At 36.6% G+C, this 15,123-nt stretch overlaps 1 protein-coding gene across 9 annotated transcripts in view; it reads right to left on the reverse strand.

Annotated features, from left to right (window-relative positions):
- Positions 1-15,123, reverse strand: part of SAP130 (Sin3A associated protein 130) — a 51,080-nt gene that overhangs the window by 17,135 nt on the left and 18,822 nt on the right. For all 9 annotated transcript variants that reach the window (XM_072613474.1, XM_072613471.1, XM_072613472.1 and 6 more), the window contains 8 exons: positions 14,868-15,026; positions 14,190-14,301; positions 12,811-12,935; positions 10,403-10,527; positions 8,483-8,630; positions 8,217-8,307; positions 7,833-7,937; positions 717-858 (listed from right to left, as the gene is read on the reverse strand). In XM_072613474.1, coding sequence (XP_072469575.1) covers positions 717-858; positions 7,833-7,937; positions 8,217-8,307; positions 8,483-8,630; positions 10,403-10,527; positions 12,811-12,935; positions 14,190-14,301; positions 14,868-15,026 — 1,007 coding nt within the window. The remainder of the gene's footprint in view (positions 1-716; positions 859-7,832; positions 7,938-8,216; positions 8,308-8,482; positions 8,631-10,402; positions 10,528-12,810; positions 12,936-14,189; positions 14,302-14,867; positions 15,027-15,123) is intronic.

The following is a 15,123-nucleotide window of genomic DNA, read 5'->3' on the forward strand; positions in this document are numbered from 1 at the left end:
TAAGTTTCATGACTTATGATGGTGAACAGGACGTTTCTGAGTGTGTCTGTACACTGATAAAAAAATATATGACCACCTTGGAAGAGTAACCACCTTGGAAAAAGAAGTTCAAGCAAAAGGTTCAAGATGGGCCATTAGGGTACAGGTCTCAGTTCATAAGCCTTCTTGAGATAAAAACCTTTATACCTATAAAACGTTTAAGTGAACTGTTTGGTTCTAAAAAATGTTCAATTAAAAGCATTTAAGTAATATTTAGGTAATTTAATATTTCCTACTTATACTTTTATGTATTATATATATTCACATATATCTACTGAACAGCTATCATAGATACAATATAAATAATATTTTAAATTGACTTTCCTGCTGTCATGTAAACTTTTTAGTATTTATTGTTATTGTTACCTGTGGAGATTTTGTGGAGTATACTCTCAATCACCTGTTCAAGCTTGATGTATTACCTTAAAATACCTAAATTTCGGTATTTTTGACTAAATATTCTAAAAACCATATCCATATGCCATGTGACCAGTGACATTTCTCATACACAGAAATCTGTCAAATAATCCAGGGGAGGTTTTACTAAAATAGCCCCACATGCATAACACCAACATCTAAAGTCTACATGCTATTTTGTGTCTTCTGATTTTGAAATACCCTAACAGTGAAAAAAAAAACAACTAAAACTAAAGTATGTATGGAGCTTTTATGCTTACCTGTTGTCATTTCTGGTTTCCATTGCAACAGGATTTGGAGAGGCCCGATGTCCAGGTAAAGGGATAAGGCTACTCCTCTCCGTTGGATAATCTGGCTGGATCCGGGGAGAAGTGTGTGTGATTTGCTGAGGAACTACCTTAGCTATAAAGAAAATAAAATGGGGTCTTCATTTATTGTTCTCAAGGAAATAGTACTAGTAATGTCTAGGAGAAACACCTGAATTCCATAGGCAATCATGTGAAGCATGATTATTTTACTCACAAGGAAAAAGGAAAAAATTTCTAATAAATGTCATTAATGCTCAAAAACGTACTAAAATGGTTCTACAAATGTGGTTCAAAGACTCCTTTGGAGTCTCTAAAACCCTTTTAGGTAGTCTGTGAGTCAAAACTATTTTCATAACAATACTAAGACATTTTAATTTCTAATATGGTTAGTATCAGTAATAACCCTCATAAGCAAAAGTTTTTTAGAGGTCCTCAGTAATTGTTAAAGAATGTAAAGGGGTCTTCAGAGCAAACAGTATGAAGACCACTGCAATGTCTCTTTCACCCACTTTTAAAACAAGAGAGTTAGACAACAGAACTGGGACACCAAAAGATTTCAACAGACTAGGACAATGGGGCAAATCTAAATCTAGTAAGACAAAATTTAATAAGGATAAACAAAGTCCTACATTTGAGGTTTTTTATAAAATAAATTATACAATTAACTGGATGGAGGGAACTTGGCTAGATGGCAGTTCATGTGAAAAGGACTTGGGGGTTTTAGTGGCTTAAAACTCAATGTCAGTACCCAGTCAAAATAACTAATGAGATCCTAGGCTACATTAAACTTTAGGCATAGTATGAATGCTGGTGATTTCACTGTAACCTTGGTCAGACCACCAATATTGTGCATAGTTTATAATACCACATTTTAGTAAGAATACTGACAAGCTGGAGATTATGAGATTGGAAATCATTCTAACCAGATCAGTTGAAGAAACTGGGAATGCTAAGACTGAGGAGACCATAATAACTGTTTTTCAAGTATGTGAGGGGCTGTTCTGGAGAAAAATTATTAGACTTGTTCTATTTAATTTCAGAAGGCAGAATTAGCACCAGTGAGTGGAAGTCGCAGAAAGGTAAACTGCAGTTCAGTATAAAGATATATATAATAAGGATATGTCTACATATCTATATATTTATTTTTTAAACAACTATTGCTGTTCAAAAGTGGAATGTATAACTTCTACACTGGTGAGTTCCCATCACTAGAGATTGTTAAATGAAACCTGGATGACCCCCTGATGGGACACTGAAACTGGGATTCCTGTTCAGGTACAGGAATACCAGATAACCCTTAAGATCTTTTTCAGATTAAGAGTCTCTGGATAAAGTTGAAGAGACCTCCTCCTGCCTCCAGTTTCTCCAACCCTTCTTTCACATTCCAACGGAATGTTCCTAATGTAAATACCCAATTATACTCCCTGAGTGGTTCTCCTTTGCTTAAATAAACACACTCTTAGGCAGCATGGTATAATGAAAAAGACACTAGTCCTGGAATCAAGAGAGACCTGAATTTCAGTCCTGATTCCTGATACTAGTGGGACGTGTGACCATAGTTAAGTCATTTATTTTCTATTTCTCAGTTTCCTGTAAAATATAAAGACCAGTTGTGAGGCAAGTGTATAAACGTTCAAGTGTTGCTGAAATAAGACTTGTGAGACTGGCACTCATCTGTGTTCCTGGCTACCTTTGCAGTCTTCTTTACTTCATATTTACCTTTGTGTCTTCTTTGTTCCACTAAAGCTACATTATTCACTGTTCCTTGACTTTGTCTTGCTTTCTCTCCTGTTTCCACGCCTCCTGGATGTAACCTTTCCTATGCTTAGAACAGAATGCCAGCCTCCTCGTTTTTTTAAGCTGATGAAACACTCCTTTATCCTTTAGGCCCAGTTCAGAGGCTACTTCCTTCAACATGACTACCTTGAATCTCCCCCACCTACAAGTGATTCATATTTCCTGATACCCTTACGTCTGTTTGACATCTATGCCCATTATTTGTATATAACTCCCAACTAGATGTAAAATCCTTGAGGAAAGGCATTGTTATCCCCAGTGCCCACCAGTACCTTTCCCAGAGTATGCATTTAATAAGTGTTTGCTGAGTTGAAAAGGGAAAAAAAGAAGTATATTTTAAAGGCAGTAACTAGTCTCCTTTCAAATGAGGGGGATAGCTCTGTACTAGATATACAGCAATAAGGTACAATGTTATGATGCTCTAAGTCCCATGAATATCAAAGTCAAAATGTAAAATTTTCACAACAAAGGAAAAACAATGCAAGCATAAAGAAAGAAGGAATTCAAATACTAAGGAACTTTTGCAGGGATCATAAGACCTGGCAGTTTCTACTGTAAAAGAGAAAAGACCTTGGAATATAGAAGGCAAAAGACTGTCACTTACAACCAAGAATAATTTCCCCAACACACCTAAGTATAATTGATAGGGGAAAAGGAGACATTCAGTAGAATATCTGACTTTCAAGAACACTAAAATACAAAAACAAGCATTTGGAGAAACCAGAAAAGATAAATTTATTTGAGCAACAGGAAGGAGCTATTTGATAATGTAATTCTAATACTGGAGAGAAAAACAAGTATCTCTTCAGAACTTAAATGTCTTCAAAGGGTATTTAGGGAGCTAAAGAAGAAAAACTGGAGGTCCTGGGGGCAAACTGGTTCTATTCTGAAGATTTGAAGAGGGGGAAGAGAAAAAGAGAATAAAAGGAATACACCAGTGTAGACAAATAGAAAAGAATACAGCTTGCTCTTCCTTATGAGGTGGAATGAAGAGAAGGGGTATAAACCAGGAGGAGGTGAGGACAGCAGGTTATCTGAAATGGACAAAACAGGACTTTACACAGACAGATAACTACATGCATGAATACAAAAAAAAAAATACAGTGAAACAAATAGAGATGGGGGGTGTAATCAAGAGGGAAGATAAAGAAGGAATGTTTGCATACAATACAAATTTCCTGGTCTGGAAAAAGAATTTAAAAGGCAAAAAAGAAAACAAAACAACTAGACTCTAAGGGTGCGCCTGTTAATTGGGGAATAGCTAAACAAAGAGTGGTACGTAAATGTAAAATTATCGCAATAATAATGAAATGGTGAGACTACTATAGAGAAGCCTAGGCTGGATGAACTGATATAGAAGGAAATGAACAAAGAGTCAACACAATGTAAAGAAAAACGACTTTTAAAGACTTCGTTCTGACTGATGCAAAATGACTAACTGCATCTCCAGAGGACCTAGGATAAAACACGTTAAACACACCTCATGAAAGAAGGCTGATGTCCACTCAAAGTACACTAATACTATATTTCTGAACATGGCCATGATACAGATTCAATTTGCTTGACTCTGCTTATTTTTTTACAAGTTGTTTTCTTTTAGTCCTTTTTGAGTTTTTTAATTGTGGGACTGGAGTGGGTGGAGTTTGGAATACTGATGCCAAAATAAAAAGGACCACTGAAACATTTTTTAAAACATGCAGAACAAAAGGACAGTTTTTGAAAATAATGTACTGAATTTATTATGTACTTAAAAGAAAACCAAGCAGTATGAAATGGAATTCATAGTTTTATATGCAATCCTTTTTGTATTCTGTTGTGAATATGGAATTGTTCTCCCTAGTGATTATGTTTAAAATAAGAGAAAAATAGGTTTTATAAAAAGCAGATTTATCAAACATGCAGTTTACTAGAGTAAGATCAAAGGTAAATGAAATCTAATCATAGAAGAAATATTTTATTCACAACTAGTCAACAGACTGAGAGAATCAGAAGTAATGAACATTAAGTAGCAGATTTCTTTCTTTACAGGGTTATTTGGTGACTACTGGTATAAATCTTCAGAGTATTTAGAATGTAATGAAATCTTAAAGGTCAGAAACACAAAAAGTATTACAGAAATATTAGATATGCAAATGAAAGCCAGTAGTTCTGTTCTAGTCCAGCCATGCTGCTTGTATGGCTGTGTCTAACTATTAGTGTTGTTATTTCTTCAACTATTTCTACTGTGGTTACTCAGGGATAATTTAGGGAAGCAAATGGTAAACTGAAATTGATAGCACTAAAACCAACTGCCCTTATAAAAGATTTTCATAGTGCTCATCCAACTTAATCAATCATACCTACAGTTTTAGATGAAGTGCCTAAAATTTTATCATTAGTTTTAATTTGCATCTTCAAAGGCAAGTAGTAAAAGGAAAATTTTATAATGGGGCATTATAAATTATATAAAAGGACAATTTTATAATGAGCTGAAAATGACTGGTATTTTCGTGTTAGGCATAGCCATGTATTTCTAAGGAGCTAAAAGATATCAGAATAATATAATTTATCCAAAGGACCACTTAACACAAAACCTTATAACTAAGTGGGCCAAGGCCCAGAGATGGTACAGTAGGCCCCAGTTTCCTTACTGCTGGGTTGGCAGTACTAGAACCTGAGGAAGTAGCAGAAGTGGTACTGTCTCAGGTTTAAGGTTTCTTATAGGTGGGCCAGGGCCAACAGAAAGGCTGGATCCTCAGCACCTGTACTGTCTGACCTTGTCCTAGGAGTAAGAGTATTACCCTTGGGGATAGCACTGGATAGGAGGTCACTGTGAGAGGCAGGAATAATACCTCATCCCAACCCCTACCCTCCCAAAAAAGAGCCAGGAGAGATAAGAAGTGTATGTAAAGAGGATTTTGTTATCCTTTTCAGTTTAGTTTCTCAGGATTCATGGCCATGGGAATGTCTAGTTTCCAGGTGTTAGATAAATCCTAGAATAGTTCCAAGGATTCTAGATACTAATTCCTAGAATCATAGTGACAATCCTACTGAGGCTGTGCCATGAGATATGGGAATGACATAATTGATATTTACTACTCTTGCACAGAACGATAATGCTAAAGTTAACTTGTGAGCTTAACATGGCAAGATGCCTTCTTTGTTTGCTGCCCTATAAAAGCAAAAGGGCACTGGTCAGCGAGCATGAGAAAACTGCAGGAAAAACCATGGGGAACTCACAGAAGAATCTGTGTGTGCCTCAACCGGCCCCCATTGAGGCTTAAGGGAATATAGGGGAGTGCACAAGGATGCCTGTCTCAATTGACCCCACTGAGACATAAGGATAGTTGCCCCCTCCCCCTTCTTGTAGGTCCCTTTAAGAATGATGATTAGGGAATGCTGTAGAAGCTGGTTCTCCCAGCAACCATTTGAGAAGACTAGACTAGAATAAAGCTGATTATTAACCTCTCCAAAGCTGTCTGTCTGTCTGACCAGATCAAGAGTAAAACTGTTAGAGGCTGGAGAGAGAGAATTCCAGTGTGTATTATCTGTGAAACAAGAAGGCTCACCCAGAAAAAAGAAAAAGTAAATATTTGTTGGGGCACATTGAACAGAGATCTATATCCTAGTATGTATGTCTATGTCATGAACCATGTCATCCACTTTAATAGGGCTACTGCCTAATCTGATGTTCCTTTCTTAGACTTGATTCCCCTTGATCTCTCTGCAGCAACTGGCACTTTGGATGGCCATTTCCTCCTGGGTATTTTTTCCTGTCTAGGTTTTCATAATACTCTTTCTTGGTTTTCCTCCAATTTGTCTAGCCATTTTTCTAAGTCTCTTTTTCTATTTCTTTAGATATCATGCTCTCTGTGGGGTCCTTTGTCCCCTTGTCTTTTCACTCAATGCTTCATCACTTGATGGTCTTATCAGCTCTCATAGGTTCAATTATCATCTATATACAAATGAGACCCACATCCATATGCAGAGAACCCTGCACTTTAAGTAAATTCACATTGCAAACAGCATTGGTGCAGCCCCTGGCTAGGGATCCTAGGTCAGTGCTTGGAAAGCCTCTCTGACCACAAAGGGGGCGGGAGCCACATTAAGTGGGAAATGGTGGTACCCAACTCTGTTACTCATCTTCACCTCCCTCCTGGACATCTCACACTGGATGTTCTCTAGATATATTAAACTCATGTCAAAACAGAACACATTATCTTCCCCTCAAAACCCCTCCAGTCCTAAAATTCCCTATCACTGTTAAGGGTGGCACATTTTCTTAGTTCTGCAGCCCTACTCCAATGGTATCATAATCAACAACTCACTGTCACCTCCCCCTCCCCCATATCCAAGCTGCTGTCAAACCTTGTTCTTAGCCTTGACAACACTTACATTCTTTCTTTCCACTCATCGACACAACTCTAGTTTAGACTGTCATGCCCTTTCACCTGGATGACTGCAATGGCTTTATGCTAAATATACTACAGTTATTCTGACAGGTAGAGAAATAACATAAAAATTTATAACCAACACTGTGACACTAACAGAAAGTGATCTTAAGTCTCAATGGACAATATAATATTCTAGCTATTAAGACATATCCACTATTTTAAGCCTATAGACTCTGAAAAGCAGGAGACCAATACTTTTCCAACTAGGTGATTCTAACTTTTGTCCTCAACAAGACACTTTTTGCCTATCAATTTTTAAACCAAATTATTTCCATTTTTTTATAGCTGGATAAAACTAAACCATAGATGAGTTTATATAAACTGGCCTAAATTCGAATTTGGGTTACTCACTGTCCAGTGCTGCCCTTTAAGGTATTATCCATAAAAGTTTTAATATTTTAGCAACCATACTTTAGTACTAGCCATATAATTTACTTTAGTAGCTGATTCTTTAGTATATAAGAATTGGCTGTAACATCTTTTGGAGAGTGTGGCGAAGGAGAGGAGTTAATGAGGAAGAAAATTAACATTTTATATATATATATATATATATATATATATACATATACATATATATATGTACATATATATATATATATACACACACACATATTATATAAAATTAACATATATCAAAGTTTCTGGATTGGTCAAAAGTTTTAATTATCCTCTAACATGTTCCTTATCACAACCATTAATGTTTCAAAAGAATACAAAAATAAATTAGAGCCATCCGCTAAAATTGACAGACTGACCAAGAAAATAGTGGTTTGGCCAGAATGTCCTAAGAGAATTCTTTTAAATTTCTTTCCTTTTTTCCCTTCTTCAAGACACTTACCAACCGGAATATTTGAGGTGGTCACAGCAGTAGCATGAGACGAATGAGAAGGCATGGTCATAGTGACGATTGTACTCGTGGGTGCTTGTGTGTGTGACACAGATCCTGGAAAGGAAAAATAAATCCTGAACCACTATTTCTACCATCCTCATATTTTCAAATTAGAGAAACATCAATATGGGTTAGGACTTAACTAGAATTCAAATACTCAAATCATCCCAAAAGTACGTAGGGAAAGAAAATAAATGAAACTCTACTTTTTTTTAAGAGCATATATATTTTTAAAATTTTCAATTCTAAATTTTCTCTTCCCCCCACCCCCTTCATCCTTTCCTACTATTTTAAAGAGAAAGTGGGATACCACTATAGAATATTGACATTTACCAGCCGTAGTTGCTGAGGGAATGGTGTTGGTAGCCAAAATTGGTGCCACAGTTGCTGCTGCCACTGGTGTACCACTGCTGAAGATAGTCTTCTATAGAAGAGTAAACAAAACATAGAATTGTGCTAATTGGAAATATTTTCTATTCTGTTCCAATTTAAAATCAAATAGATTCTAAGAACGAGCAGATCATGACTGACGACTTTAATATTCTGGTTTTGGAGCCAATAAGCAAGATGTTAAATTAAGGTTCACCCTAAAGTTTTACCTGAGCCATGGTATGAAGCTGCTGTTTTGGTGTGCCAATAGCTGGATGTGATGGTAATGTGATTCTGGTTGTTGCGTCCCTTGATTGTGCAGGACGCTGAATACTAATTGCTGCAGAAGGTGGGTGCTGGATAGACAACGTTGGTCGACTAAAAACACATAAGACATTATTTACAGACTACTCAAAGACATGATTCATGGGCAGAGCTGTCAATGTAAGAGATATCAAGATCTTATATTTTTTCATTTATGCTGTATTAGAGTGAAAGCTATATTTTTCTTGATTTCTAAAGAACTTATTTTAAAACACATTAGGCCTTTGACAAGATTACTAAAATGAATATCCAGCTAAACTGTACTCTTCAAACTCACTGAAGTATCCAATGCATAATGATCATCTAAATTGATTTTACTCATCATTAACAAGGCATTTCCTAGATTCCTACTCCTAAAGGTTCTCTTCTGGACCCTCCTGGATTAAGAGCGATTATCAACAGTAACTGTTGTTGTTTCCCTCCCAGCCTGATGTCTTTCTTTTCTTTGCTTCATTAAAGGGACCATGCTCTGACTACTTCTTAAACAGGCCTATTCAATGACTGTGCATTATCTCACCCTAAGTGAGTACCTGCATAGACCTTAGCCTTAAGGGGCCAAGGTCTCCCAGTGCATCCTGGGTAATCTCCAGTCATCCTGATGAATATCTGGTCACTGGATTCAGATGGCTCTGGAGGAGAAGTGAGGCTGGTGACCTTGCACAGCCCTCCCTCACTCAAAACAAAGTCAAGTGCAAGTCTTGTCATCATTTCTCTGATGGCATGGTCTTCTTCAGTAATGAAGAACGAACACAACCCAACAATTCCCCAGGATTGTTGTGAGGATAAAATGAGATACTTGCTATTTCCAAACCTTAAAGCAGTATATATTTATTATTCTTAAAATAGAAATCAGGTGATGGGGGATATTCTTAAAGTTTTGATTTATTAACATTTATACATAATAGTGTTCAACAGCAATGCTACAAATGACAAAATACTTTGGAAAAATGTTTTCTATAATTTTACTCTTTTCACTTATATTGTGTATTACAATTTCACTCCCACTTCCTTTAATAAGAAGTATTAAAATTCAAGACAGGTTCATCAGTCTATGAGGTCTTTAAATTTGTTTGTTTTTACATAACAGGTTGGAAGCACTTATGCTGTTATGGAAAGAGCTGAACAGTTTTTTGTTTCTCGTTGCCTGTGTTAAAAAAATTAAATTGGGAAAAACTTCCAGAAATTACTAGTTTAAATGAGGCTTAGGATTATTGGTAGATTTCAAAATCTATATACTGTAACTGCCTATAATTGTCGACTGTCTTTCAAATAATGTCTCTGTATCAGTAGCACAGAGTATATCTATTTCAGTCAAGACCAATGGTTTTTATTTATGGGGAAGTAATAGCTAAATAGTAAATATAGGGAAAATGAAATGACACTTAGAATTTGCTGACCCCTTCTAGTCCTCTCCTTTCTAAACTCATACTTAAATTATTCTACCTTTGAAGATAATTTATTCAGGGCTCCAATTTTGTCTTACAATTATGTAACAATTCTCGAATTTATTTAACAAAAAATTTACAACAATAATATGAAGATGAACTCATTAAAATTTCTTTCCTAAAGATATCCAGTCAAAAGTTTTATGGATAACTTGGAACTAAGATTAGATTTCATAAGTTCATTCATTTGTTACTGGATCATGCAGCACCTTTAAAGAGTCCAACCTAGCTAGGAATAATGGTAGAATACATAGTGATATATTTTTTTCATGCTGATTCCTTTCACTATTTTTCATTAAGACAAGTTCTTTAAGTACTATAAAATACACTATTAACCTCTTTCAATTTCATATCACTTTGGTCATCATGATCTCCACTCACCTAAGGGTTGAATCAGTAGCATGAGCTGCTGTTGTTGTAATGACTGGAGACTGAGCTCTGGTGGCTGAAACAGTTGCTACCACAGCAGGAGGGATGGTATTTGAGGTGGTCACTGGGGGACGAGACTGGAAATAGAAAAGGAAAAGGTATGTCATTTTAAAAATGAAAAGAAAAATGAGGAATTTGTAATGATGAACTTAGACGGACAAGCTAAGAATTCTTTGATAGCTCAGAAAAACAAATGTGTTTCTTGGCAATGTTTAATATCCACAATTCAGAAACCAGAAGGAAATACTGATTTTCAAGGTGGTTATAGATTGGAATGATATCATCAAAAGCCAGAAAATTTCGGAGGCTAAATTTTGGACAGTTTTGTACTCAAATTTCCAAATATAACCACAATCAAAATTTTCCTTTGCCATTCTTATAACTCAGGAGTTAGTCTCAAGATTTGTAATTTACTTGTTTTCTCCTCTATAGACATCCTGTCAAGGAGTGTCATATTACAAGATTCTTTTCAAACAGACTCTCCTGGAGAGCTAGACAAAACAAGCAGTTAGTTCTCAAGGCAGATTCCATTCTTTAAAAGGACAGAAAAGGTCCAGGGTGGCTACTACCTGCTAGACATTTCCATGTGGATATCCAGCCATAGCTTTCAGTGTTAAATATGAAACTACACTTATTCTTTTTATACTGCAAACTCAGGTGGAGACTTTCTAATGTTTTACTGTCTAATCTGTCACTTAAGCTTGAATCCTTAGGAGTCATGTTTAATTTCTTCCTCTTGATGGGAGGTAGTGTGGAACAATAAGGGAAGAGGGAGGGAGAAGGAAACAGATTTGGAATCAGAGGACCAGGCTTTGGACTCTAGTTTTGCAAATACAATCTGAGTGACCTGGAGCAAATCCCTTAAGCTCTTTGGGTCTGTTTCCTTATTATAAAATGAGGAGTTGGATTTAATGACTTCTAAAGTTCCTTCCTGATATAAATGTATGGTCCTATGATCCTTGCCCCCACAACTGATCCTTCCACCTTCCTTCCACTTGTTCCTTTCTTTATACTCTTGTTGCTACCACCCTAACACAGACCCTATGCCCTCAGATGATTATTTCCCCCTAATCTGCCTGACTTTGGTTTTTCCTCTTGCCAATTTATCTTTTTATAAAGTAACCAGACTAATCCCCCCTAAAATAAGACTTTAAGAATTAATACTCTTTAGTAGTTCCAAAAACTGAAATGAAGCCTCACTGTCCACAGTATAAAATGAAATTTTATTTAAGATCTTTCAATTTCATCATCTGCTACTCTCTTATATAAATCTTTTCCTCTAGCTAACCTGATTTACACTAGAATCCCTTCTTATGCAGAGAACAGATTCTAAAGTCAACACATTGTTTGTCAATGATGAAAGTCAACATGAAAAACGTGTAGTCAAAATTACTCCACCAAGTGTTGGTGGATAATAAGTCCAATGAGGCTACTGAGGGGATTAGAACTGTAAGTGATACACTGAGAATTGAGTGAACCACACCAATTCCATCTTGTGACTCAATTCTGAAGCTAGTTCAGTTCCCTTTCTATTCAATTATGGGTCTAGTTCAATTTTTGTCTTGTGTGAAAACTTTATTCAACTGTGGAAATTGCAAGAAAATGTCATCACACTGAACCTAGCCCTGCATGTCTGGGAAGCTGGACCACTTCTACCTGATTGGTTATGCTGATCAGAAATTCTGTTAAATCCAAAGATTGAAGCAAGGAGTTTTCTCAGTTATACACTTCAAGCAACCCATATGCCTTATCTGAAAACTGCTTAATCAGTTATTGTTTCTGTGTTCCTTTGATTGAATGTAAACACTTGGGAGGAACGGGACACTTCCTTTTCTGACTTCAGAGAATTGTACCTATTCACTCTCCCCTTCCCAACTAGGAAAGTCCCTAATCTTTCTTCCAATCAGAAATCAGATCACCTAATTTTATATCCTGGTTATTTTCTTTTAATTAATTGGTTGTATTTAACTGTTTTTAATGTGTAAAAATCTGTCTCTCCCTGTATTATGGGTCCAGTGCCAAATCTATGGAAGGGCACTGGTCCCAAATTGTTGGGCAAATGGTATGCATTGCTTAATAAAGCGATATGCTTGGAAGCTTGTACCTTTGGTTTCTCGGTCATTTCATCTTTTACCTACCATACCACTTCCCACCCTCTCTATCCTTCCTCTCAAGTCCTCTAAGACCTATGGTCTATATTTAACTTATTTGTGTTATGTCTTTTCTCTGCAACTAGAATGTAAACTCTTCAGGAATCAAGACTGTGCTTTAGGCCTCTTTATATTTCCTGGAGCACCTACAACTAGTAGTGGTCAATTACTCAATATATATATGAGTACCCTCCCAAGACCATCACCTGCCTGGATTGGCTGATGAATGATGTGCTGTACTGCTGGCTGAGCTGTAGCTGCATTTGGCAACTGTGAAGTTGGCCTCAGGACTGTGGTCACCTTAGAACTGGACATCACAGCAGCAGCAGCTGCACCTAAAATATTAAATTGCATTCTTAATTAATAAAATGATCTGTCATGTTTCTGAAATGTAATTAATAGCCCACTTCTATCCATTAGAAAAAAAAAAACACTAGAAAAAAGATAATAAGCTAAGTAACCTTAGTTACAAGGAAGTTAGGTGGTGCAGCAGATAGAGAGCACCAGGTCTAGAGTCAGGAAGCTCTGGGTTCAAATCTAGTCTCATACACTTACTAGCTGTGTCACCCTGCACCAGTCACTTAACTCCTACTTGCCTCAGTTCCTCATCTGTAAAATGGAGACACACTGGAGAAGGAAATGGCAAATCACTCCAGTATCTTTGCCAAGAAAAACCCATGTCGAACCAGACACAATTGAACAACAACAAACCTTCAGTACTTAACTGAAAGAATCAGCTAGCCCAATATAGTAAAATGCTTCTACTTTCAAATGGCATGTATTTACTAACTACTATGGATAGACACTGGACCTATGATTCCACTGGTAGAGGGAAACCCCAGATGAGGAAATTTCCTATACCAATGTAAGCCATTACCTTCTCTGCAATTCCAGCGTAGGTGGCCTAGTTACTGGTTGCCTCAGGTACTGAGAGGTTATATTATTTGCTCAGTCACAGAGGCAGAACTTGAACTCAGATCTTCCTGTCTAAGTCATTCCTCTATTATTATTGCTATTTTCAAATTTGGTAAAAAAACAAACAAAAAAAAAAAAAACAAAAAAAAAGTATGTGTGTTGGACAAAAAAAGAAATTTACCCCAAATATTTATGGGTAAATATATACCTATAAATAAAACTGGCTACAGAAATGTCTAAAAAAGTTGTTTTTATTTTTTGCTTCTGTACCATCATTTGCAGTTTCTTTTGATGACTAAAATGGCCTGTTTTCAACTGACTTTATCTGTTACAGAAAGTGACTACCAGGAGAGCCGGTATTTGGTGAAGAAAGTTGTAAGATCAATTTAAATCAACCATGCTGATAAGTTAGGTAGATTTTATAAAGGGCTGAAAAATATATACAATAATATTATGCCACTCATTCACTTGATACCTCAGGACAAAAGACAAACAGGAACATGCTAGAAATCTGGTATAGTATTGAATTTACAAACAAACTCATACAAGTGTGGTGTGAAACATTATCCTTCAAAAAAACACTCAGATATTCTGTGCAACTCTCTACATAGCATCATAATGGTCCATCTGGTTGTCCTATTAAAAGATTTGGGACAAAAGCTGGCATAACTTACCTCGAGGTAAATGAGAAGCTCCAATGTGAAGAGGGGGCCCAGGAGCACTACTGCGGATGATGGACATCTGTACATTTGTTGTCATAATATGATGCAAATTGCTGGGGTGTCCCTGCAATAAAAAAAGGAGTAACAAGGTATTTAATGTGCTTGTTTAAAGCTTAAAAGCTGACTGTAAATCCTTCGTGTGAGGGAGAATTGCTTTCAGACAGTAAGCACGCAAAGACCACGTACTACAAGGAATTAGGGGTTTATTAAGTGCTTTGGATGAATAAATTTTCTTAGAATTCATCAATTGCTTCTGGCCTAGTTAATTAGTAAGATACATGTAAGATGGCATTTCTAATACACAGTCATCTACATTCCCGATGTTACTACTAATCTATTGTGTTTATTCTGGCCAAACAAAACTTATTTCTGCCCTGATCAGTTCTCTGCCTACTCTTCCGTACTACTACGAAGCCGTTCTGGACTCACTAGAGTATACCTATGAACAAGTAAGAATAAACCAACTGATTGTGCCACTCATTTCTGCTTCTACCAGCTCTTCATCTCCCAAACAGATTTCTGTCTTCTTCTTACAGATGACATATGATATAAAATGCTACACTGGTATTCACTGAATGAAGATCAAGAACAGCCTAGTATTTTATTTTGTAAAACAGTAAGAGGAAAAACCTGTTGTCCACTGATTGTTGCCACGGGAATGGCTGAAGCTTGAGGGATGCTACTCTCCATCGTGACAGTCACTTGTCCTGGGACCTTGGGAGGGAGTGACAGGGTAGAAGGTGGAGCAGGAGCAATGGGACGGCTCGGCATGGTGGGCTTCAGAGGTGGCTGCAAAGAGAAATAATATCAACATCAATAATAATATCAATAATTTTTCAAGTTCAAAAATGAACTTTTCATCCAAGTTCCTAAATCAAAAGTTAGA

Source organism: Notamacropus eugenii, chromosome 5, assembly GCF_028372415.1.
Source record: "Notamacropus eugenii isolate mMacEug1 chromosome 5, mMacEug1.pri_v2, whole genome shotgun sequence".
NCBI classification, from domain to species: Eukaryota; Metazoa; Chordata; class Mammalia; order Diprotodontia; family Macropodidae; genus Notamacropus; species Notamacropus eugenii.